Below are 27,250 nucleotides of genomic sequence, written 5' to 3'. Positions count from 1 at the left end.
AAGGAGAAGATCAAAACAGCTCAGCATGTAAAATCCTGGATATTTGAAGAATTGGCACGGCTGACTCTTTTAGATAGGCCAACCAATATATGTAAATCTCAGATGACAGAATGTGTTTTTTTGTTCTCCACACCATACAGTGTAAATTTTAATGCAATAAGACAAATTGTATTAAAATATTTGGCAGTTCTAAACCAGAATTCTACCTGAAGAAATATTATCAGTCGACGCTGCAGATGTGTTTCCAGGCAAGGTAGATCATTGGGCAATCTTCTCTCGCCTAGACGTTTTTACGGTCAATCACAACCCTAGATCTGGTTCTTACAAAATGAATTTTTCAAATACGGCAATGGCAGGTGTTCAGTGTGTACATACGTTAGCAAGAAAGAAGTTTTATTCCCCCGTTAAAGAAACATTACATCTATTTTAAATTGCAGTACACATTATGCGATTTATATCATGTTATATTTGAGCTATGTAGGTTGCGCAATTCAAAAAATGTAAATCTGCATAGCAGAACAATACGTGTAACCAGAGGCATATCTAGAGGCTCTTGGGCCTCGATGCACAAATCTGTAATAGAGCCCCATACCTACCATGTGCTATTTATAATACTGGTGTCTTCTTATGTGATGGAGGGGCCTTTAGGCTCCCTAATGCTCCAGGGCCCGGTAGCAACTGCTACCCTTGCACCCCCTATAGGTACACCCTTGCGTAAAAAAAACAGAAGCACAAAGATGTCTGGGCAGCAACACACTTTACTGACGTAAAGAACAATACCAGATTTACTTTTTAGTACTTTTTGGTACTAACAAAACATCTAGACCAATAAAAAGTGGTAACTGGACACAGCTCCCCCTTCAAGGGGTTGTACCAGAATCGCAGTTATCATCGCTAAGACTCCCACCAATCTTGAAAACAGGAGACCTGTGCCCCCAGTTGCTTGTCCCAGAGCGGTCACTTCCTTCCCTGCAGTGACGGGAGAATGAATAGAGCGCTGGCACGCTGCACGGTCAGCACTCCATTCATTTCAATGGGACTAATGGAAACACCTGAGCCCTTGCCGTTCACCTATCTCAAATGAAGAAACAGCATTCTTGCATGACCAGCATTCCATTCAGTCTACTGCTTATTGTGAGGAGTGCAGTAAGTGCAGATTGAGGAGGATGGGGCAATCTGGACCTATTTTTTGGGGTCTCAGTAGAAATAATTCTAGTACAACCCTTTTAATAAGGAGGTTAGTTGGAACCTACAACTTAACACCAGATTTCCCACTGGTCTGAACTTGAAAAATGATGTAATGTATCTTTATTAAATTGCGTCAGTGTGGTGGTATTTTTTTGTTTCTCCTTGTGTCTTCTGTACATATAAAGTTGATCTAGTTTATTTCAGCAAATGTCATGCATGTAATGAATTGATTGCCGTGAATCCCACCCCCATATCTCACTCGCCATCCATGTGAATTACCTGAGGATGCGGGGCATTTTCAGCCTTGCACCACTTCAGGGATGAAGGAATCACTTGGTCTCTCCAATTATTTTTGATGGGGCCGGTGCTGCTCTCTATGGTTAAGTCAGGTACTACATGTTCCTGGGACACGGGTTGACGGCGGCTCTGTTGTATTTTTGGTGCATGACATATTCTGCAGGATGCTGAAGAAACTTCTGCCATTATAATAGGAAGTGACTTACAGCTTTTATCAACTATTTATGTATTTACAAATATTTAGTTGTTTTATATGTATCAGTTATCTGGCTATTTGTCTTTGATCTTCATTTTTTCTTATTTTGAGTTGACATTTTAGGAGGTTAGAATCCAATTATTAGTTTTCTAGAAAGTTATGGTGTTGAGTAGAGATGAGCGAGTATACTCGCTAAAGGCAATTGCTCGAGCGAGCATTGCCTTTAGTGAGTACCTGCCTGCTCGAGACTGAAGGTTCGGGTGCCGGTGCGGGGGAGCGGTGAGTAGCGACTGTCAGCAGGAGGGAGCGGGGGGGGGAGAGAGATCTCCCCTCCGTTCCTCCCCGCTCTCCCCCGTAGCTCCCTGCCCACCGCCGGCACCCAAACCTTCAGTCTCGAGTGGGCAGGTACTCGCTAAAGGCAATGCTCGCTCGAGCAATTGCCTTTAGCGAGTATACTCGCTCATCTTTAGTGTTGAGTTACAATGTTTCAAAAGTACAATGGATGGCCCATAACCAATTAATATTGTAACTTGAGGGAACGCGGTATAAGTGGCAACTGATTATCGCACACCTTTCTTTCTTTAAACAAATTTTTTTTTTTTTGATAGTTCACATGCTTTATTTTTTTTTTTTTCTCAATAAATTTTTATTGAAACAGTTAGAAGAATTGTACGTACATCCATTGTTACATTTAAATAATGAAAAACATAAGACGTAGTGTATATGGATCTACTGTAAGAAGTAGAAATAGAGATTTTCCATTTTGTACAGAGTATACATAAAAGCATGAAGGTACAAGTGTAAGGAATAGTAAATAAAGAGAAAATACAAGTATAACTGAGAATGACATCACAACGGGAACATTTTGTTCCAACTGCTCCACATCAGGTCGTATTTACCTAAGGTATTATTTTTTATAGCAAAGATTTTCTCATAAATGCTGTGTTCTGAGATCGTGTGGATAAGGTCTCGTATTTCAGGGGTCCCATTAGTTCTCCACCTCCTAGCAAGCAACACTTTGGCACTCATCAGAATATGGGCAATCATTTTCCTGTGATTTGCTCTTATTTCCTCCAAATTTAGGAGCAAGAGGGCTACTGCTGGGTTTCTTGGAATTGGGTAACATACCAATTTATTTAATAGAGTAAACACCTCTTTCCAAAACTTTAAAATTAAGGGACATGACCAGAATATGTGTACTAGTGTTCCTTCTTGCCCACATCCTCTCCAACATGAGGCGTCAGGGGATATATGCCTTATCTTAAGCTGTAGAGGGGTGAGGTACCACCTAGTCATTACTTTCAGATGAACCTCTAACAGACTAGCCGATTTCGAGGCTTGTTTTGCCCACCTGAAGGAATTAAGCCAATTATTGGATGTGAATTTGGAGGACAGCTCCTTCTCCCAGTTTAGGAGATGGCATTTTTTTCCCTCTTTCATGTCACCTGTTATCATGTTATAAGTGGTTTTTGTTTCAAAGTTTTTGTTTTGTGTGGTATTGTTTAAACTTGCAGCTATTGTTTTAGGCAGTTTGAGTAAGTTGATGGGATTTTTCTGGAGAAAGGAACGTATCTGGAGGTACTTAAATACCTCCGAGCTAGTTAGGATATATTTCTGGGCTAAGGTCTCGAAAGATCTTAGAGTATCATTGTCGTATAAATCTGAAATGAATTTAATTCCTGCGTTAAACCATGTGTTGGTACGTAAACCCTGAATGAAAACTTCTAAAGCTTCCAAGGGGATTTGTTTTAAATTACAGGATATTTTATTGTCCGCTGATTTTAAAAGGTCGACCCAGGCCTCTAGGGTTGCTACCATCGGTAAAGATAAGGATTTAGTTGACATATCTGTGCCTATAGAAAGTTTAGTGCCCATTAGTTTTGTGTATATCAAGGAAGAAAGGGAACGCACCTCTCCTATTTCTGATTCTAATGTGGGCCAGCTGATCCCCGGGTCACGGGAGAGCCAGGGTAGTGACTGCTTTATAAGTATCGCGTTGCGGTATGCTTCTAGGTTAGGTAGAGCCACTCCTCCCTGAGTTCTATGGAGGAACAGAATTGAACGCGCTACTCTGGGCGGTTTTCCCAACCAAATGTAGTTTGTTAGTTGTTTTTGAAATCTTGCAAGAATGGTGTGGGGGACTGGTATCGGTAGGGTACGGAAATAGTATAGTATTTTGGGAAGTATAAGCATTTTGTATAGTACTATACGGCCTAACCACGAGTTTTGTTGTACTTTAAAAGTGTCAAGTTCTTTTTGTAGTTCTTCTAATAGTGGAAGAAAGTTGTTGGGGACTAATTCTGAGAGGGGGAAGCAAAGGTTTATCCCCAGATAGGGAATGCTTTTTGCCAATGGAAAGGGAATTCTCGTTGAATCTCCTCTCTCTGCTCCTTATTGACAAATATACCCAAGATTTGCGATTTTGATACATTTAATTTGTAGTACGAGATGGCAGAAAATTGAGATATTAAAGAACAGACATTACGGAGAGAAACTAGGGGGCTTGTTAAAGTAAGTAGGATATCGTCTGCAAATAAGTTTATTTTATGGGTTCTTTTACTGGCATGTACCCCATAAATTGTAGGATGTTGTCTGATATATTCTGCCAGAGGTTCCATTATTAAAGTAAATATTAATGGAGATAATGGGCAGCCCTGGCGGGTTCCATTTGAGATTTGAAATGGGTCAGAGAGGGTACCATCCACTAGAACTCTTGCTGAAGGGGAAGAATACAGCGCTCTAATTGCTTTAAGTATGTTTCCCCCGAAACCGAATTTTTCCAAGACCGAAAAAGCATATCCCCAATGGAGCCTATCAAAGGCTTTTTCAGCGTCTAGGGCTAAGAGAATGGCGGATGTCTGTGAGGATTCTAGCTTTGATAGAAGATTTAAGACCCTTCTAGTACCATCTGATGCCTGCCTCCCTTTAGTGAATCCTACTTGGTCTGAATGGATAATATCAGGTAGAATTTTTAGTAATCGTTGGGCCAGAATTTTTGAATAAAGCTTTGTGTCACAATTTAGTAGGGAATTGGGTCGATAATTAGATATGGTAGAGGGGTCCTTACCTGGTTTGGGTATAGTAATTATTGTTGCTTCCAGCATTTCTGATGGTAAATTACTTTGTGCTATGATTTGATTAAATGCTAGGGACAAGTGGGGAGTCAGGGTTTCTGCAAAGTGTTTGTAATACTCGTTTGAGAATCCATCTGGGCCCGGGGATTTTTGAGATTTTAGTAGCTTGATAGTGTCTAAGATTTCTTTGTGAGATATGGGTTTGTTCAAGGATCTACTTTGTGTTTCCGAAATAGATGGGAGGTTTATTTTAGATAGGAAATTCTGAATTTCTTTTTGTGTCGGTTGGGGAGTAGTGGAGTCTTTCTTGAGATTGTATAATTTCTCATAGAATTTTTGAAAGGCGTTAGCTATTTGTTTTGGGTGAAACACCTTTCCTCCCGGAGTATCTGTGCATTGTATATAAGGGATCTTAGCCTTTATGATTTTCTTTTTTGTAATTTTTGCCATCAATCGTGAAGGTTTGTTAAACGAAGTGTAGAAATTAGCTCGAGAGAACTTTAAAGATTTTTCAAAACTTTCCAGCATGAGATTACGTAATTTCTGCCTCAACAGGAAAAGTTGGGTATGATCAGAGTTAGGTGTCGAGGACCGGAGAATTTTTTCTTTTTCAGAAATCTGTGAGAGAATCTCAGAGATTTGAGCCTCCTTTGCTTTTTTGTGTTTGGCGCTCATCTTGATGAGGACCCCCCTTATATAGGCCTTATGTGTATTCCAAATAGTAAGAGGAGAAACATCTGGTGTGGAATTAAATAAGAAAAACTCCGACAGGGTCTCAGATATCTTCTTCAAGTTTTGTGGGATCCCCATCAAGAAGAGGTTGTTTCTCCAAGACCTCACCCCCCCCAGGCCATGACCCCATGTAAAAATGGCTGAAACCGGCGCATGGTCAGACCAAGTCGCTGTACCTATTTGTGCATCTGTAACAAAAGGCAGGGACTCTCTGTCCACCAGTATTAAATCTATTCGTGAGAAAGATCTATGGCGAGCGGAATAGAAAGTAAACTCTCTTGATGAGGCGTTTAAACATCTAAATACATCGTATAACGCTTCCCTCTGGATCCATGGCTGTAGAACAGGAGTTCTTCTAGGGAGACTGGTGGATGTGTCTAAGGAGCTATCTGGGATAAGGTTAAAGTCCCCACATATTATTAATCTGCCTTTTTCGTGCCTCCGCAGCTTCCTAATAGTTTTGTTTAGGAATCTTATTTGTGCAGAGTTAGGCGCATAAACATTAAGTAAAGTGAAGGGAATTGAGTTTAAAGTACCAGAGAGGAGTATGTATCTTCCCTTGGGGTCTTGTTCTATAAATGAAATTTCCGTGGACACCGTGTCTCTGAATGCAATCATCACACCTGCTTTCTTTTCGGAGGCACAGGCCAGGTATATGTTAGGAAATTTATTATGGGTCATTTTTGGGTGAGCGGAGGCATCGAAGTGCGTCTCCTGGACACAGAGTATGTCAGTTTTGGATGTAAGGGCCTCTCTCCACATTGCGGACCTTTTAAATGGGGAGTTCAACCCATTTGCATTTATAGAAAGAAGCTTAACAGCCATTTTATCTTGAAATGGGTATTATGTGCTGATGTGGACGCAGTCGGATGTCTGAAACTAACAAAGAAGTTGAACATTTTTAAGAACATAAAACAAGATTCTAGTAAAGAATCTCCAAAAGGGTAGATTGGAAACAACAAGTCCGTAAGGTGTATATTGGGCTTGTGCTTGGGGGAGGGCAAAGTTCAAACGTATTTGAGAACTCACTGCGATGGATCCAAGGACCACCTCAGATGTGGAAGTTGAGTTATTCAGCGCTCCAAATTCCCGACAGAAGGAATCTTCTCATGGATCCTGGGACGTCTGGTAGGAGCCGCTGGAGTGGTCTCGCTTAGTTGTAGATTCCATAAAGTTAGAAGGTCGGCCGCTTCTTCTGGTTTGGAAAGAACATGGGTTATTCCATCTTTTTGGATGATCAATTTGGGAGGGAAACCCCATTTATATTGAATTTTTTCCCGCCTGAGGATATTGGTAATGGCAGCATATTTTCTTCTCTCCTGCAGAGTGGCCTGAGACAAGTCAATGTATAAACGCACATCTCCAAAGGGTGCTGGTAATTGGTTTGTTTTTCGAACTGACTGCATTACGGCCTCTTTAACATGGAAATAATGAATGCGTGCTATTACATCTCTTGGAATATTTTCTGCCAGAAATTTAGGTTTAGGTAATCTGTGTGCTCTGTCGATGATTAACTCTGTGGCTGTCACATCAGGGAGGATGGATTTTATCAGTTGTTGTAGATATTTAGTCAGCTCCGCAGGGGCGACCTTTTCTGGAATCCCTCTAAATTTAACATTGTTACGGCGGTTCCTGTCCTCCATGTCAGCTAGCTTAGATTTTAGTTTATCCACCTCGTCAGACAGAGCATAGTGAGAGTCAATAAGATCATTATGTGAATGAGCCAGTTCACCTACTTTGTTTTCAGTATGCGTAACTCTCTCATCAAATTCCGCTAGATTAGCTTTCAGTGTAGATGTTAGCGAATCAAAGTTAGCTTGCAGTGAATTCTTTAAAGCGACTACCATTTCTTTCATGAAAGTTTCTGTAACCGGTTTTTCAGAAGTAGGCATATCAGTTATCATGTCTTCCATATTAGAAATTGGCAGATCTTCTGGTAGATCCATCGTAAGTTTTTGTTTTTGTTTAAGCGGACTTGCCGAGGGAGAAATATGTGCCTGTTTCTGAGATTTAGAGTTCGCTTTAGGTGTCTGTTGCGCCCCTCTGTGTACTCCCTTTCCTTTGGAAGACATTGTTTTTCCCTCAGAGTTGTAATAAGATTTGTTGGATTGGCGCTTTCCTATTTTTTGTTGGGAGATGGTTTCCGCAGAGGGATTTAAAGATAAGGAGTTAAAGGGAGATTGAGTATCTCCCTCAAAGTACGCGGAAGTCAAGCCTTCGGATCTGTTTGTACATATACTGTGGTTAGGTGGTGAAAAGGTCTCCCTCTCAGAATTCCTTGTAGCAGGAACACAGTTATGATATACTTGAGTGGGGATTGCAGGCAGGGAAGGGTTAATGATTTGTTTGCACTCACCTCTTCCCCTCTCCTGATACGATATCTTGAGCTGGTCCCTCAAAATGGCGGACGCCAGAGGCGGGAAATTCTCCGCTGCTGTGGAGACCCTTCTCCACTCCGACGGAGCAGAGAGTTCGGTTGAAGAGACCGGAGCAAGAGAAGTCGTTGGTTTAGGACTTGCAGGGGAGGTAATCCCCTCAACAAACTCCGGCGCAACCGGCAACCACCTCTGGACCTCCGGAGCACCCGCAGTCAGCGATGCAGGGCTTGTAGCGGAGGGATGCTCAGATTCCAGCCTCGGCAGAGCAAAGAAGTCCCCCGCAGCTTCCGAAGTGGCCGCGGTCACCGGCACGGGGTTAGCAGCCCGGGCACTATCAGCCTCAAAAGCCGGCGCTGTCAAGAGTCCCCCTGCAGCCTTCGGAGCGGCAGCTGTCAGTAGCGCTGGCTCAACAGGGGGGAGATGCTTGTCGGTACCTTCCAGCAAGACGAGGAGCTCCCCTACAGCCTCCGGGACAGCCGCGGTCGGCGGTATAAGGTCGGCGGTCAGGGCACCTTCAGTACTGTGTGCCTGCAGTGCAGGGAACCCTGCTTCAGTCTCCGGGGATGCAGCGGTCAGCGCTTCTGGACTTTCCGAGGAGGTAGGCTCCTCAGCAGCCGTCGGCAAAGCAGCGGAGCCGAGTGAGCAGAGAGATACGGCTGCGGGCGGCAGTGAGGTATTAATCAGTTTATCGGGCTCACCTTCTCTCTCTCTTTCATCCGTCCCCGACAGCAATTCTCCGGTCGGTAGTGTAACGACCGCGGATCCGAGGAAGTCTCTTCCTTTCTCCGATGAGGCAGGCAGCGAGGAGCAAACTGCAGGACTGGAGGTGCGCTTGATGACACGTGGCGAGAAAAAGTCCTCCAAACGGCCCGACACCTGACGAGTCGATCTACGGCGATTCATCTGCCGGTAAGTCAAAACTGTGGAAGCCAGTGGAGTGGGTGGTGAGTCCTCGGTAGTGCTTTTTTGTCGCTTTAGAAGTGAGATCTCTCAGAGCTCCGGGATCAAGCGTCCATCTTGGTGCTCAGTCAGGCCACGCCCCCTCTTTAAACGAATTTTGAGCGACAATCATTACATGTAAATGGGTCTTAAATCCTGTAGTGCTGCTTCTAATGATGGAATTCTAATTTATGGCCTGCACTTTATCTCCTGATATCACAAGCCACAATCCTTTAAATACTGAGCTCCTACGTCACAGTTGGCAACTAGTGAGTTTAACGTGCAGATGAGGAATGGATGCTTTAGCCACAAGGCAAGTAGTGCACATGCATCAGACCCCTTGGCAGTGGCTGGTGGTGCCATTTGCAACTGTGTTTGATTCTTTGGATGTGAATATAGTTGAAAACCTGGAGGGGGGTATGCGAAAAAGGCAGTCTGGTCTTGTACTATATCTTCTTTATAAGGAGTTTTCCTAGTAATGCTGAAAACTATATGAGAAACTCCCAATGCCCAAAACTATATAAAAGAAATATACTCACCGCAGTGCTAGACTGCTGTTTACCGAAATATAGAAATTATACTGATTTCATGCTAGTAGTCATTCTGAAGAAAACTATACCATAAAGCCAGTTTTCAAGGCAATCAACATGCCTGTTTCAGTGACTGGCTTTCTGAAGTGGTGATTACCTAGGTCTAAATATTTTTATATTTGTGATATACAACAAGGTTCTAAGATTCATTTTGTAGCAATGCCTAGTTTGCATTAGTCAAGTAACTGACCCTTGTGAACTGGACCCAGTAACTGTGGTAAGTACTTCACTTGCACTTATTTTTGATGCTTGACATAAGTCCAGCAACTGGGCCTAGTGAACTCCAGAAAAAACAATCCTTTCCTCTTCCGCTATTTCATTTGCCTATCCACTGTTCTGTCTGGTTACATTGGGAGAGTGCACGGTGAGTTCACAGTACAGTGGGAGAGGGGAGGTTGAGTGGGCAAGCAACTATGCAATCTGTTCTATCATCCAACTCGACTCAGTGCTTGCCTATATACTCTACTGTTTACTTTACAAATGTGTTTACACTGGTGGAGTGGACATGCTTTTCCTTACTTGCCTGTCTATTTGACTGCTTACTTGACAAATTGTAAGCCAGGCTTTAAGGTCAAGCTCACACGAATGAGTCTGGCCGGCGACACTGCATAACATCTTTTTTTGTATTGCAGATGACTGCAGCAGCTCTACATCAGTCATGCACAGTACAGATTTTTTTTTAATTTGTATTTCCGGTGCCCATTCGCAATGTCAATTGCTTATGGGCTTCGGGTCGGACAGCCTCCAATTACTTTAATTAACTTACAGAGGCAGAAAAGGTTGCTTTATTACCTGGACAGGAGTGGTGGCCGTAACTATTATGGGGTCTAAAAGAATAGCATTATTTATTACAGGGGCAGAAGAGTAGCAGTATTAATTATGGGGGCAGAAAAGGCGCATTATCACTTATGGGGGAAGAAAGTGGGCATTTTTAATTATGGGTCAGAGGAGGCAGCCTTTATTTAAAGGACACTGTAACTGTACCAGCTACCCTAGTTGGTATACCCATGTTCTTGAGATTACTTGGGGACCTAGTGGTCAGATCCCCACCGATTAGCAAGCTATCCTCTATCCTGTTGATAGTGGATAACTTGTAATTCTGAGAATACCCCTTTAAGTAGTAAGAACATGAATATGGTACTCGTAGTAAGATACAGTCAGTATGCTTTACTGCCATAGAGCCTGATTAGTTTGCCCTTTTTGATTTGTGTATTACTGGAATATTTTTACCAGTAGGATATGTAATTTAAATATCAGCATAAATGAGTTATACAGCAAGATAATGATCCAGAATTCGACGAGTGAACAGTTGAGAAAAAAACATAATTACAGCTTAGGCCTAGGCAAAGTCCTCACTTAAAATATACATATCATTATAATTTGTGTATCAAAAATGAGTAGTACATATGAATATTTGAAGCGCTGTAATTTATCTTATTAGGGAAAAGTGGCATCTCTGGCACTTTCTTGCTGTCTTTAGTGCCCCCTTTTCCTGCCTGTAGACGCTCTGGAAATGTTCTGAAACCTCTTTGGTTACTAAAAAAATCTATTTACTATGAAACAGTAAATAAACAGCATAGGGAGGTGACAATGGAGTCATCTGATGGGCTCCTACATCAAGCATCAATGTTGATCCAGGGATTATTCTGACTGCCACTATGGAGTCAAGAAGGAATTTTTTTACCCAAAAAATGGGCTAAATTGGCGCCTGCCTCATTGGGGTTTTTTGCCTTCCTCAATCAACAAGGGGGGTGGGGGTGGAAACAGGCTGAACTGGATGGACATTGTCTTCTTGCAGCCAAACATACTATGTTACTATGTTACCCGGAAGAGTTCAACCACTCAAAGAGCAGATAGAGAGAACATGCATTTACAGAGAGCAGCTATGAGAAATAAACAGACTCTCTCCCACTATACACAGGTTAGACCAGGGGTGTAACTATAGGGGATGCAGGGGATGCGATTGCACCCGGGCCCAAGACCCTTACTTAGGTGGCCCTTAAGGCCTATCTTCTTCATATAGGGAGCCTAGTAGTATGAATAAAGCATTATAGTTGGAGCCCCTGTTACAGATTTTGCATTGGGGCCCAGAAGCTTCATGTTACGTCTCTGGGTTAGACACAACATTTCTGCAATACATCTACAAATACATTTACAGTTGATACAAGCAATTATTAGGTTACAGTGGAGAATTTATTTGATGTGTGATGTCTTTACTCAGGTACTCAATAATAGGGGACAGCTAGAGGGGGAAATTAGATATTAATCAGATTTTGAAACTAGGTCCAACACTGTCAAAAGTTCCCTCATATTAAGAGCCCAACATTCAATCCTATATAGATATCTGGCAGATAAGTGTTGCTCGACAGCAGACCTGAACAACTTGGCAGTAGGTCAGGGCCAAAATAAAAATCGGTAAACCTCTTGGAGCTGTGCATAGGTTTCTAGCAGCTCACTTATTAAGTAAGCTGCTAAAAACCTATCTCGTCTATAGCTTAATGATTAAACATTTGAAAAAGTAAACTAAATATGGGCTTTCAGAATCACATATAACTTTTTACCCTACAATGTACTCACTGCAGCATATACATGACTTCAAATAATGTAGGTTGAAAGATTTTGCTGCACCGCCGCTCCCAGGGCCTACAGGATCTTCCATGTCTTGAATGATAGTTATGTGACCAGCCATGCTGCTCAGAACACGGCTGGTCACATGACTGTCATTCACTCAAGGTCCTTTACCCTGCACAGTCATGTCACAGTAGCCGCTACTGCTGCTAGCCGCTAGCGGTAAGGCTTAAACTTTACTGTTAGTGGCTAGCGTGACATGATGATGTCAAGACGCCAGTGACTATCCTCTTAACATCATAGTTACATCACAGTCCGCAGGCCACCAGGAATCCTCTGCCGGGCCGCATGTTGTGCAAGCCTGCTCTACAGCATAGTGTTTTTAAAATAAAAAGACGAATAAGTAGAATAAAGTAGCAAAAATGCAACAGACTGTTTCTCCAAATCACTCATATTAATCTGCCAAAGCCTTCTATGCACTGCCAATCTGTCTCTTGAGGAAGGCCTACAGGATCAGACAGATGGGTACATCTTTGAGAAACCATCTCTACAAGTGTTGACCTTCTCCCTTTGGCCCAGAAAAACAAACGAGAAGCAAAATTGGCATCATAAAATGTTTCTGTTCCATGTTGGATTTTTCAGGATTTTCCAATGTTTAAAGTCATTGCCCTTCACTGAAGCATTCTCTTAGACAACGTAAATTGCTGCCATTAGACTAAGGCCTACTGCCTGTAAGTGAATACTAAATATTGGTATCTCTTTTCAGTTTGCTCCAAGACAAGATTGCTGCAGTGTATATCAGGCAAACAATCTGCTTTAAAAACATTATTTCAACCAGCACATTTCCTTATTCAGAACATTCGGAAGAGCAAAACCAACTCTTGCCAGGAAACCAAGAGTTCACTTTTTCCAGGACATATAGTATAATCTGTATTCCTTCTAAGCATATGCGTGGAAATGGAGTGAGTGTCACATGTACTGTACAGTAGAAGAAATATTAATACACCACTGCCTGTGGAATATGGAAATATTTCTTCAAAAATATAGGTAGCATAGAAAATGACCATCGTGAACCAGCAAAACCATCAGTTTTGTATAAAGTAGCATTCAGAGCAAAGATGCAATGTAGGATTGTGCTCACAAGGGCAAGTTTCAGCGATATTGATGGAACTCAAGTATGTTAATAGCACATTGATTTCAATATATGCTGCAAGATTGAAAAATCGCTGCATGTCCTATTTTTGGGTGATTCCTCATAAGGAATCTCCCCATTATTATCTATGGGATGTTTAAAAAAAAAAAAATGAGTCCGATGCGATTTCTACCATTGGAAAGCATTGGAAGCACTTGTGATTTTTTTCATGCATGTTTTTCATGCAAGTACAAAGATACAATGCAATGTGTTTAAGCAGACACACATTATTCAGAATCGCAATTCTACAAGCGTGATATCGATCCGAGTTTTATGGACCGTTATTATGCTTGCCTGTGTTAATCTCCCCTTAATGAGATGCAATAATCAATCACATTGATAAAGGCATAATGAAGCTGTTCAAACAATACAATGCAGCCCTCAGAGCTGTTTTTTCCTAAATTTGGTCACAGAATTGCATTTTATTTTTCACAATCTATAAATTGAGTGAAAAAGCTGCATGGTAGTGGGCCACAGCTTGATGACACTGAAGAGATTAAGCAGGTTCAATCCCTGGCCTGTCATCTTGAAAATGCTATTTTCATAGAAATGCAGCTTAAAAAGTACAAGATCCTGCTTGCCATCGTTATAGAAAACATGGAAACAATGTATTGTTAGCAAAGCCAGAGGTGAATATATGTAACATTATTACTAGCAGGAAGACTACATAAAAGGTATGAAGTAGAGTAATCTCTCATCCACCTGTTTAATGCATTTAAACCCATTATTGTGCTGCACCTAGTTGCATAAAATTTCAAGGCATGCCACATTTACCTGCTCTGGTCCCAGTTAGCAGCAAATAATACCAGTATCTTCCTGCCAAAGTGGTCAAGATTAGAGAGTACTCCTGGGAATCCATCCTTGAGTCCTTGCTTTATACCTGGATCAGTGGCCTTGAAGTTCTTGAACATATCCAGGTTTTGTTGTCTGTACTCAAAGTATTGGGCCAACAAACGAAAAGCCTCAAAGTGGTTAAATTTCCTCGCCCTCAAGAACCTCAAGATGAAGGCATCATCTGTCCTTAGGAAACCAATATCTGGTCGAGTAATAACCATGTCTCTTACCTCCTGAATATCCTGATGCAAGGTATCTGGGTTCTCATTCAGCTCCAAGCGAGCTTTCTCCAGTGTCTCAGGAGACAGGCCAGCCTGTAAGTGAGTCATATTGACTGGGCAAGCACAGTTCTCCCTACGTTCCTGAGAGGCCCTAATTGCAAGTTGTGCCAAGCAAAAAATGCAGGACACAGATATATATGAATAATTCAAAGCCAAGATAAACCAGAGTAAGGATTTCCTTTACAGCTCTGTAAAATCACTGAATCCCTCCTTTTTCACAGCATAAAGAATGAAGCAATTGCAAATATAAACCCTTGTTGCTTTATCTCCCAGGCTCAAGGATAACAATTGAATAGATGAGGAGAGCGCCCCCAGGTGGCACTAATATTCAGAAGCATTGAGTATCCTCAGCATTTTGGCCATCATTTTTAAGTGTATATATCCCAAGCCAATAGTATCTCCTTTTTCTTCTGATGAAATCTCCTTCGGTCTGTGTATGCAGAAATCCAATGTGCTGTGTTGTTTCAGTGATCATCGATGAGAAGCCCTGATAAAGACACAGCAGGGGCTTTTGTCAGCCTGCTCAATGGTTATATAAATCCCATCCTATACTGTGAACATGTCATCCTAGGAAGGATGCGGCAGCCTGCAGCACCTGAGACAAGAAGCCTGATCCAGCAGCAGAATCATTCAACATCACAGAGCAGGAAGGCAACAAGGAGGAGGCTGGAGTCTCCTCTACATGTGCCTCTGATCTTGGAGCTGTGATGACAGTCGCTTTCCAGGCAATAAGGTTCTGGAAAAGGGATGGTCCAGTAGCTCCACTTCCTCCTGATGTGTCACACCACCATGGATCATATGATGCCTGCTCCTCAGCATCCAGCACCCATCACTAGAGTGGCCAGCCTGACTCCATAGCTGGTGCTCCTGTCTTCCAGCTGCTGTGGGCTGGATGGCAATGAGATGAGAGGTTGCCCGTCTGTTCTGTGCCTTCAATCACTTGTGGTCCTGCTGCTGGAGGGTGGGTGACGTCAGCCTTGGCCCAGCCAGTACTATGCAGCTAGCAGCTGGGGCTCAGCAGTATGCAGCATCCTCCTTGCTCTTATCTCCCCCAACATGCCACTCACATTCTTTGTTAGCGATCTCTATTTAATTCTGCACCTGCTGTCTTTTCCTTTGTGGTCCCACTATCTGCACAGTCCCTCCCTGCCCTTTTTCAAGCCCACCATAAAGCTTACAGCATGTAATAAGAACACGACTCACAGCCTCCCCCTGTTTTGATACACTGAATACTAACTTTAAATATTCATTCTTGTTTATATACATTGTATCCATGTGAAATGTAAAGTAAACAATACAAATGCTGTACAGCTTACTTTTCATTTAACTCTTTGGGCTGCATTGTTTGTGGAAGTAATAACTCATTAAGGTAAAAAGGATCTGTCAGCTCTCCTGGCATTTTAGGGTCTATTCACACAGACAATTTTCACCCGTTTGTGATATGGATGGAACTCGCACATGAAAAGAACACATTACTTTAAAGGGCTTCAACAGATGAACGTATCAGCAAATATGCTCACCGCAACGAGCGTATTTGTGCATAAACAATGATTGTCCGCAGGGTCACACCCTTCAACTTGATTTTTTAAACCTGCCATAGATGTCTATGACAGCTTTCTGAGGGCTCAGTCACACGGGCGCCGATCCGCCCGTGTTTCTGGACAAATCTCGGCATGACCGGCTCCATTTCCGTCCATATGTTCTTTTTTCTGGCCGGTGTGGAGAGTTGTCCGCACCTGCAGTGCGGTTGTCTTATCGTCCAGAAACACAGGCAGATCGGAACCCGTGTGACTGAGGCCTGAAAGATAGGGCAGGTCCTATCTTTTCTCACACACAGGATTTGCTTGCGAGAAACACACTCATGAGAACGAACCTATTGAAATCAATGGGTTGGCTTTGTCACCTTTTGCGGGCATACATTTCATGCGTGCAAAAACCGTGCACCAACATATTCATCTGTTTAACGGCTAAATCTGTTTATTTTCATTGGTAATTTTTCTGTGGATCCAACGGTTTAAGATAGAGCAATCATACTGTGTTGTATTTTTGGGCAATTAGTCGCATTGTTGCTTTGCAAGAACCATAACTCGTTGACATAGCCATATAAGGGATGTTTTATTTAGGTGAAGGGGGGCAAAAGAAAAACTGAAATTCTGGCATTATTTTTTTAAACTATCTTTATAATGTTCAACATGCACGGTAAATAACAAAATTCCCATTATGTGTTACTTTTCAAAATTTAGCGGGGTATTTTATCCATTAAAAAAGGATTTGAAAGGGAAAAATGTGCATTTTTTTTAAGCTGGATTTTTTAACTTTCTTGAACTTTTTTTGATGCTATTCTTTAGTCCCTAAAGGGGACTTGATGATGTGATCATATGATGTTGGGATAGTACACTGCATTACTTATAAAGTACATGCATTCTACTAAGCCTATGACAGCAGCCTATTAGGCGGGTCTCACACAAACGGATTTGAATTGCAGATTCTATGTTCGCATATTCCGTGAGCATAAGAAAAATCGAAGCATGCTCTATTTTACCGTGGAATCCACGCAGACGGCCTCCATTGAAGCCATGGAGGCATCCAAACCACAGCCCAGACGCAATTAACATTATGTTTGGGCTGCAGTTAGCCGCGTCATTGCTAAGCAATGGCGTGGGGAATACAAACAAATAAGAAAAAAAACTGCACTGTGCATGACTGCCTGCGAGACTCTGCAGTTGTACGCAATACAGATTAGTACCATACGCAGGTTCACTGGCCAGGCTCACAGCCAGAATCTGCTGCGGGCCTCCCGCATGCGGTATGCAATCCTTTTGTGTGAGCTCAGCCTTAGACTCTGCTGATGCAGGGCCTAACAGGGTTAGTTACATGGCAGACACAGAGACCTTTGTCAGGCTTCTGGCTGCCATGCGAACCCATTAGTACCTTGCCATCACACAACATCTGTTTACATGCTGTACTTGCTATTGATGATGGCGTGTAAGGGGTTAAACTGCCAGGATCTGTGGTTTCTCTGCATCTGGTGGTTAGGGCAGGAGCCTGGCTGTCAGTAGTCATCCACATAAAAAGATGCATGTGCAAGTTTAAAGCCCATTAGTGAGGTGAGTAAAAAGGTGTATTGGCCATTACTAAGAGGTTGAGAATTGCCTATTATTTCTTATAGGAGCTTGAAAAAATTGTATTGCACTCGTACATAAATTCATGCGTGTGCAAAAAATCGCAAGTACAGTGATGCAATGCATTTTTCTTGCAAAACACATTGCAATCACAAACAAATATCAAAGCTTTATGAGCGCGATTTCGGTCAGAGTTTCTCGGATCAATATCGTACTCGCCTGTGTGAATACACCATTAGTAAATACAGTTTAGTATAAGGTACAACTATTTGTGTTGTTACTTTAGTTAGATGGTGTTTGTCTATAATTGTGACTCTGGTAACAATCAGACCACATTTTATTAGTAATCAGTGCAGGAATCCAGGTAGTTCCAAAGTGTTAATTACAGGAATGAGTAAGAGCTTTTTCACACAATTCGTCCGAATTGTGGCAAAAAAATAGCATGAATGAGAGGTAGACGTGACCAAGTTGCCGCTGCATCTCCCATTTTCTCGCCCATTCAGACGGCCGGGTGTGGTGTATGTACGCTGCAGCCCAGAATAACGGTGGATGCAGGTGAGGGGAGTTTAGCTCTGTTAAACTCCTTCCCCCTCTCTGCCCCTTGCCGGCTGCCGGCAAGGAAAGGGGGTGGGAGCTTGGCTTAGCTAGTTGTGCTAAACTCCCTTCCCTCCCTCCCCAGCCTATGGGAGCTGCCGGCAAGCGGAGGGTGAGTGACTTTAGCAACACGAGCCACTGCTAAACTCCCTCCCCCTTCCCTCTCCTGATGGCTCTCATAGGCTCCCATAGGAGTCTATTAGAACAGCCAGAGTATTCCGGCAAAAGATAGGACAAGACCTATCTTTTCCAGCCGGTGTAAAAGTGGATGGACGGAATGCGCACCATATGTGCTATCTTTTCTGGATGCCTGATTTTACACACCGGAAAATTGCCCACCTGAACAAATTATTGGAATCCAATGCTTCAGATGGTCATGATTTTTGGCTGGTGTTTTAAAGCGGAAAATTGCAACGATAAAACGCTCATGTGAAACTAAGCCTAAGGAGCAGCCTGCACGGATTGAAAACTCTATTCCAAGCAGCACCTCTGGACTGATACTTCTGTCCTGATGGCCAGACACTCAGAGTAATGGGGAGGCGAGCCAGCAGTGGGACAGGGGGCAAGGTCATAGCAGTTGCGTGGTCTACATACATTGGATGTACACCACTAATTGTAACTATATAAGGCCATACAGCCTTCAGTCAAGTAGTTCCTGACATGGTCAACCACATGACATATTTGGGTCATTTGACAAGGTCCAAATAATTGCCACTCTAGGCAAACTCCTCCACAGCACAGTCATGTCCTGTTGAGGAGCAGGGGTGTCGAAACATCTGTTCTAGTGATAGGTTGTAGTCCCAGTAATGGGACCCCTAGCGATTATAGCTTTATCATCTATTCTGTTAAATTTATAGAAGGGATTCCAGGGTGGTTGATCCCTACAATGATGTTCGTATGTCCAAATTGTGGATAGGTATAGTTGTTATCCTAATGAGGCAACCCCTTTAATAAACAGACCATATTTACTGGTATTCCGGGTTCAACTTTTTAATTAGCTAGGCAAACTAGGTGATTTTTCAAGATAATTTGGACTTCATTTTTATGAATCTTTTCCCCTTAGGGCTATAGACCAGGTTCAGACTGAGAATAAAAATCAGTCCTGGCCGAGAAATAATAGCAATAACTGCACCTCTCTGCAGTCCACCACCACTGCAGACTACAAACAGTAGTGTAAGACAAACTTTCACTCACCGAGTCACTGTTGTATGACACAGCATGGCAGTGAGCATAACCCGACTACCCTCCCCAGTCTCCAGAGCTTGAAGTACATACTCTGAGACTGGGAAGAAGAGTCAGAAAGCAGCAGCCGAGTGAGTGACAGTTTATCCAGTTGTCAAGTCTGGCAGGGGCCCAGCTACAGCAGCTTTAGATAGCACAGTGGTAAAGTAGCCTTTGGCTCCCCTGGCTTAGGAGTCTATGGAAACTGTTGCCACCTTATAGCTATACCACTGATAGCATCACACAGGCCTCTGTAGTACCACCTCCTGCAAGGTAGCTTCTCCATAAGTTAATGTCCAACTTTAAAAGGTAGGCCTTGCATATCCTTAGTTGTTTTAGATGGCCCGTTAAAAGTTAGGAAATGGACCCAACTCTTTCTCTAGAAATCTTCAGAGCCTTGGCTGCTGCCTTAGTAGAAATTTGCTGGTATTCCAGAATCAAGGCATGTTGGAGTCTATGGTTTCTGGAATGATCACCACTGAAGGTCTCCTAGAACACTTTTCATCACTGATGTTGAAATGGCCGGTCTTAAGTTTGGTAGCCCACTTTTTCACTGCAGAGAACAAAGGGTACTTAACGCCTAATGTTAGCACCATGTCTCTGTGAATGTCTTTTCAGAAATGGAAACTTCATCACTGTTCTGCTCTCCTTTGCAGTTAAACCTGCTACAGATGCCGCCATACTGTCTTCAAGCCTGTAAAATATGAGAATAACATGAGATTATGACAAAATTTGCTCACAAAGTATGGCAAAGATTGAGCTTTTAAATGATATCTTTTATTGATGTGAAAATGAATAAAGATTGCAAATCCAAGTAATAGTGCTTCTCTTAGTACTCCTCCCAGTAATTGTTCTCCTCTTAGTGCCCTAGGTAAAATACCCTTTTTATGCTCGCACACAGTAATAATGCCCCTTTTGTGCCTTTTACAAAATAATTGTGGCTCAGTTTCATGTCGAGACAACTTTACTCCTCTGCAACCATTTCCAGTCTCTATGGCAAAACAAATAAACTCAGACCCCAGTCTAAACCCCTAAATTCATTCAGACGCTAATCAGATCCCTAAATAAATTCAGAAGCCAGGCTGGATGATTTGAGTCCTTAATTCATTGCACACCAAATTCAGACAACTGAATCCCAGAATTCCCTGAACAAATCTGTCACCAGGAAGAGAGGTGGCATTGGAAAAATGGAGCACAGCACAGGAGCAAGACACAAAAACAAGATGTAAACCTCACTAGAGAGATTTAAGACTTCGTTAATTAGGGCAACCACCACCTCCACACCTTTTTACTTACCGTATTTTTCGCTTTATAAGACGCACTTTTCTTCCTCCCAAAGCGGGGGAAAAAAGTCGCTGCTTCTTATAAAGCGAATGTGCAAAAATTCATCGCATCGGCATTTGTTCGCGCGTTTAAACGTGTGATAACGCTAACTGAATCGTGGTCGTGCAAAAAAAGTCGCGATCGCACGAACAAATATGCGATCACTTACTAGTTTTCTCTCCTCCCCACTGCTGCCCATATATGCCACTGATTGGTGGTGAGCCCCGGCGGGAACTGCTGCTGCTTCCCCGCCTCCACCAATCGGCTTTTTCCCTTCTCCTGCTGAAGAAGCACCGCTATGACACGGAGCTCCGCTGTTCCAGACCTCTGCTGCTCCATCGCCTGGCACTATCTCTGCACTGGCCCGGGGTGAGTTCAAAATATTTGTTCCCTACTTTCCCACTCTAAAACAGGGGTGCGTCTTATGATCCTATGCGTCCTATAAAGCGAAAAATATGGTATCTAACTATACACAGACACATTTATTTTGCTGAAAAAGCCACAGCAGTGACCATTAATAAATCTAAATATCAAACAACAGTTTTATGTAACAAGTAGCATATAAAATAACATACCAAAAGATTAACACCATAATAAATAACCACTGCAAATTTTCAGGAAGAGTTCCTGGAAGCAAACGCTACATCTCCACCACTTGCTTCACCATATTTCACAGTGCTATTACAACTTTTATCCATGGCTGCAACCACATGATTTAAGGGCACCCATATTAACTCAGACTAACCCTCCATCCCTGTCAGAAATCAAGGCACACAGCTCTCTGTCTCCAGAGCTGTGCTGGGTATGTAGCCAAGCGCCTCAGGAAGGAACAAAGGTGAAGGGCTCCCTGGATTGCAGCTGCAGCATGAGCTTACTGGGCTGCCAGGACCTACAGCCCATCCAGCTCTGCAGCCAATCAGGTACAGGGGGCGTCACCCACCCCTGTCAATCTTGACTCCACCATTTCTTCCTGGTGGCGTCAAGATACAATAATACCTTAACTTCTTAAGGACCTGGTCTTTTTTTCATTTTTGTTTTCAGTTTTTCCTCTCCACTTTTAAAATGTCATAACTTTTTTATTTATCCATCGTCGTCACAGTCTGACAGCTTGTTTTTTTGTGGGATGAGTTGTATTTTTTAATAGTACTAGTAATTATCAGGCCATTATAGTAACAGAGTTTCTGGTGGTACATCACACACAGTAGTTTGATTACCACACAAGACAAACACCGCTTGGCTCCACTCACAGCAGTGAAATCACCACAGGTCCTTCAGCTCGCCCGATTGCTGTGGTGACGGTAGGTCAGTGTCTCCAGTCAGGAGTGCTGAGTTGTGTCTGACATAATAACAGCTTAATGGCGCCAGGGGGCAGAAGAGCTATGATGGGGCCAGGGGGTGGGGCTATGACATCATCAGGGAGCCGAGGTATGAGACTCACACACATACATACAAACAGACAAGTGGTCGTTAGTAGTTTTACTGTTTAATGTACCGTATAATGTACTGAAGAATGATTAAAAGTTCTAAGTAAAATGAAACTGAAAAAAAATGGAATTCAGACATCTTTGAGACTTCCTGTTTTTATGGCATAGTGCAGCAACATGACATGATAACTTCATTCAGTACAACTACGACAATGCCAAATTCATATAGCTGTTTTTGTCAGGACTCGGGTCCGAGATACTGAAAGTCCCTAAAACTGCCCGTAACCCCTGTCCCAACCTACTTGCCACCTTGGGGTAACTCCCAGGGCAACAACTGGGCGACGGTCCCTTCACTCACTAGGGAAGCGGGACACGGGGACAGACGACAACAACACAGGAACAAACAAACAAACACTAAAGCAAGTCAGACAATCCGGGTCAGCAACAGGAGGGTATGCGGTACAAAAGTGTCAGGCTGTAGGCAAAGTCGAGTCCAGAAAGCAGAGAATCAAAACAAGGAGTCAAATGGGAGTCAAGCAAAGAAAACGTGGGTGCAGCTGGAAGACCAAACTAACACTGGCAATGATCAGCACACACAGACTGGTTTAAATGCTGTCAGAGCTCCCGCCCCAGCAGCTGATTGGGGCGGGAGTCTGACAGCAACAGAATATCACACAGACGAAGCTGGGGAACAGCACCCAGCCCTGCAAGATAGGCTCAGGATGCAAGCCTGGTTGCCCTGGAACTCAGGATGCGGCGCCGGACGGCGCCCGTAGCATCCCTAACCATCCGGCAGCAAGGAGGAGCGCGGCGGCCAGGGGAGGTAACCAGGACCGGGGCTCCCCTGTGCAGCTTGGCAGCTGTTTGCGAGCCACCGGCCCTGACAGTACCGCCCCCCTTCTACAGAGCAGGTTTGAGGGGAAAAGCCCTGTGGAACCGTCAAACCAATTGTGGAGCATGCATGTCCTGGGCGGGAACCCATGAACGGTCCTCAGGGCCAAAACCCCTCCAGTGTACCAGGTACTGTAGAACCCCCCTAATGCGCCAAGCATCAATCAAGTGCTCTACTTCATACTCCAGTTCACCCTGAACTAGTGTAGGAGCGGGCAGGCTCTGGGCGGGCAGACAAGGTGTTACATATTTCTTCAGTAACCCCTTGTGGAAGACTGAATTTTTCATGACTGAGGGAGAGATACTCTGTATGCCACAGGATTCACCACCTGAGAGATGGTGAACGGAGGTGAATGGACCATCGAAGCGGGGAGCCAGCTTTAAGGATGGGACCTTAAGTTTCAAATTTTTAGAGTCAAGTAACACCTGTTCACGAACCACGAACGGTGCAGAGATCGTGAGTCTTTTGTTAGTTTGAGCAAGAAGTTTACCCTGGGAACCCTGAAGGTTCTTATGAACATGGACCCAAACTGTGCCCTGCTCTTCGATAGCAGAATACGCAGACAGCGTTTTAGAAACAGATGGCGCAGAGAAAGAAAATTGAGGCTGGAAACCATAATTACAAAAGAACAGCTAGACCTGGGAAGACGAACTTACATGATTTTTTATGGCAAATTCGGCGAGAGGTAGAAAGTTAATCCACTGATATTGTTTGTCTGATACAAACAGTCGTAGGTATTGAATTAATTCTTAATTCATCCTCTCAGTTTGCCCGTTCAACTCGGAAAAAAAAGCTGACGAAAAAAATAAATCAATATTCAAGTTCCTGGAGAAAGCTCGCCAGAAGCGATTGACAAACTGTATACCTCTATCTGAGACCACGTCCTTAGGAATCCCATGCAACTGCACCACCTCTTTGATAAACATCTCAGCTAACGGTTTAGCGTTTGGTAACTTGCCCAGAGGAATGAAATGTGCCATCTTGGAGAACCGATCTACGATGACCCAAATTACAGTATTCCCCTGCGGCAGCGGCAAATCAGTAATAAAGTCCATGGACAGATGTGACTAGGGCCTGGACAGGATGGGCAAGGGAAGAAGAGACCCTTCAGGACGTCTCCTGACACACTTCCACCTGGTGCACACCGGACAAGCAGTAACAAACGCTCGAACGTCCTTAATCATATGAGGCCACCAGTAGATTCTGGAAAGTAATTCTAGAGTTCCTCGGACACCGGGGTGACCAGCAAGGACCGAGGCATGCGTCTCCTCTAACACCTTCAACCTCACTGGTAAAGGAACAAACAGTTTGCCTTCCAGAAGGGCTTAAGGGGCAGGCTGCTGTGCAGCCTGAATTAGAGGTGAGAGGTCAGAGGAGATAGCAGCGAGAACCACCTCAGGGGAGATGATAGTCTCAGGCCCAGACTCAGAAGGTTCCGGAGTACCAAAACTTCTAGATAAGGCATCAGCCTTAACGTTCTTTGAACCTGGCTGGTAGGTAACCAGAAAGCTAAAGCATGAAAAGAATAGAGCCCATTGGGCTTTTCGAGCATTCAACCTCTTAGCTGAATCTAAATAAATGCGGTTCTTATGGTCTATAAGTACCCCGATCTGAGGACGTGTCTGTTCCAAAAAATGCCTCCACTCCTTAAAAGCCCATTTAATAGCAAGTAACTCTTGATTGCCAATATCATAGTTTGGTTCTGCAAAGGAAAACTTTCTAGAAAAATAAGCACACAGCCTAAGATTCGTGTGTGTGTAGAAGGCCCCTAAGAAAGTACGCCCCCCCACTCCAATCTTGGAGGCGTTGGACGAGCACAGACGCGGAAGAGAAGGCAGTCTTCAGGGTAGCGAAGACCGCCAGGGCAGATATAGCAGTGCAGTGTCCCTTAGGGGGACCCCGGACAACTGACTTACGTGGAGAGCAGGAAGTGTAGAGTGGTGGCTTGTCACGGTGGGACTTACCATCCTCCTTCCCAGAGGGACACACAGCCAAGGCCAGAGTAGCACTGCAGTCCACCTAAGACATCCCTAGGATAGGGGATACCCACCAAACAGGATAGCAAGGGGTTAATTGTCATGCGTGATGCCACTGTTCCTACACACACCAGTATGACTCTCAGCGGATTAGAAATTCAACCACAGACAGTTCTTGAGTACCATGGGTTCCTAGGAACAGTTAGGGCCCAGCATAATTTTACTTGAAATTTGAAACAGATAATACAAGGCAGTTCAATTGTAGGTTTCACAGTGAAGGCAAATGAATAGACTTCAGAACTTAGTACCTCCACACGGCTCTCACAGACTTAAAGACGCACGTGTGTGAACAGAGATTATTAATTTGTAGTACCTCCACTGAGCCTTGAAGATGCGTGGGTGTGACAAATAAAAGATGTACCTCTACGTGGTGATCCAGACTTCAGACAGCCATGTAGGAAAAATCAGAAGATTAGATAGTATCTATGCACCGCCTTGAAAGAAAGTGGTTATTTAGAGATGCTTTCTCACACTCTTCGGGCTAACTCCATTAACCCCTTAGTGACCAGCCCATTGCCTTTTTACGTCCTGGCCTGCTGCGCTTTATTTCCAGAGGAAGTAAAAAAATGCTTCCTCTGGGAATGAAAGCCCTGCAGGCTCTGCACATGACAGCTCTATGCTGTCAGTTACCAGAGGTAGGCAACATGCTGGAGCTGTCATCTGTGGCTGCGGGACCCCTCCCCCAGATCACACGATTGCCAGTATCCACCAGATAGCAGCAATTTTATTAAAGTGAATTACAAAAAAATGAAAGTTAAAATTTCAGCTACCCTTACGGATCAGATCCGTAAGGGGAGCTGAGGATACTGCATCCCATCCTCCGTAATGTCCCCCGTCGTTCCGGTCCTGCAAGACTTGATGCCGGCGTCTGAGCATGTGCGTCTGATGGCATTACATCACACGCATGCGCAGAGGGCCAGGAGGCCCGTGAAACTTAAAAACTCCCAGCTAGTATGAGTAGCTGAGAGCAGGGAGCTGTCACCGAAAACTGCCATATGCGGTTCCTGGTCACATGATCGCTGTTATCCAATGGATAACAGCGATCATGTAAATGTTAAAAAAAAAGCTTTAAAAAGTGTTTAAAAAAAAAAGTGTGTTTCATCTCCCCTCATGTATCATATCTATGAGGAGAGATGAAATTAGGTGCCCAAGGCCCCATGGACCTTACCCCGGGTTATGTGCACGCGCCTGTCGCCAAAGTCGCGGATGCATGGGCAAACGCGGCAGATTACCGGGGTAATTTAAAATCTCCCCGCACTTAGCTACTAAATGTAGCTGAGAGCCTGGAGATTTCATGGGGAGGGTGCAGTACACTGTTCTGAGTCCCGTGATAACTGTTATCCAATGGATACGGGCAATCACAAAAAAGTTTAAAAAAAGCTAAAGTTTCACCTCCCGTCACGGATCCGATCTATGAGGGGAGGTTAAATTACTTAACTAAGGCCACTGGCGATGTCCCCCGATGGGATCCTTATCCGTGGACCTTTCCCTAGCTTTGGCGTACGCGCCCGTCGCCAAAATGGCGGACGCAAGCAGAGAACCTGGGAAGGGCATGGAAAATTTAAAATCTCCTTGCTCCTGGCTACTAAAGGTAGCTGAGAGCCTGGAGCATTGACCAAGGGCAGCAGTGAGCTGTCCTAGGTCATGTGATCACCGTTATTCAATGGATAATGGCGATCATGTAAAAGTTAAAGGACAGTTAAAGTTTTATGCTCTGTTCAGTTTAGGCCCCGCTGTGCAGCCAGACAGAATAATAGGGCCACAATGTGTATGACTCTGAACACGGTACAAAGGGGGGTACCCATTTTAGGGTGAAAGTCTTCATTCATATGTGAACTGTACAAAAAAAGTATTTTTAAATTGAAACAATTGTCAAAAAAACAAAAATCTTAATTTTTTTCCTTCTGATTTGCTTCATTCCTGAAAAAAAACTGTGGCATCAAAATACTCATGACACCCCTCAGTAAATACATTAAGGGGTGTAATTTTTAAAATGGGGTCATTTGTGGGGGTAGCTATCATTTTGACACCTATGAACCTTTGCTATCTTGGCTTGGTGCAGGAAAACAAAGTGTTCCTCAAAATGTCAATAATCAATGTTAAATTTGTAGTCTCCTAAATGGTTAAAAAAAACAACAAAAGTTTTTCCAATGTGCGCCCAAAATAAAGTAAACAGATGGAAATATGTATCTTAGCAAAAATGTCTACATTATGTTTGCACATGTTTGATATATTGCAGTTGGAAATGTAAAAAAATTATGACTTTTTCAAAATGTTCCCAATTTTGATGCTTTTAATAAATATACACAAATTCTAGCGGTCTCCTTTTACCGCCTAAATGAAGTACAAAATGTGGCGAAAAAACAGTG

General features: G+C 43.4%; 1 protein-coding gene across 1 annotated transcript in view; it reads right to left on the bottom strand.

Annotated features, from left to right (window-relative positions):
* Nucleotides 1-14,317, bottom strand: part of CLVS2 (clavesin 2) — a 62,827-nt gene extending 48,510 nt beyond the window's left edge. The window contains exon 1 of the mRNA XM_066591188.1: nt 13,929-14,317. Coding sequence (XP_066447285.1) covers nt 13,929-14,317 — 389 coding nt within the window. The remainder of the gene's footprint in view (nt 1-13,928) is intronic.
* Nucleotides 14,318-27,250: the final 12,933 nt, after the last annotated feature.

Source organism: Eleutherodactylus coqui, chromosome 1 (genome assembly GCF_035609145.1).
Source record: "Eleutherodactylus coqui strain aEleCoq1 chromosome 1, aEleCoq1.hap1, whole genome shotgun sequence".
Lineage (NCBI taxonomy): Eukaryota > Metazoa > Chordata > Amphibia > Anura > Eleutherodactylidae > Eleutherodactylus > Eleutherodactylus coqui.
The sequence above is the reverse complement of the archived record's forward strand: the minus strand, read 5'-3'. Positions and strand labels throughout refer to the sequence as shown.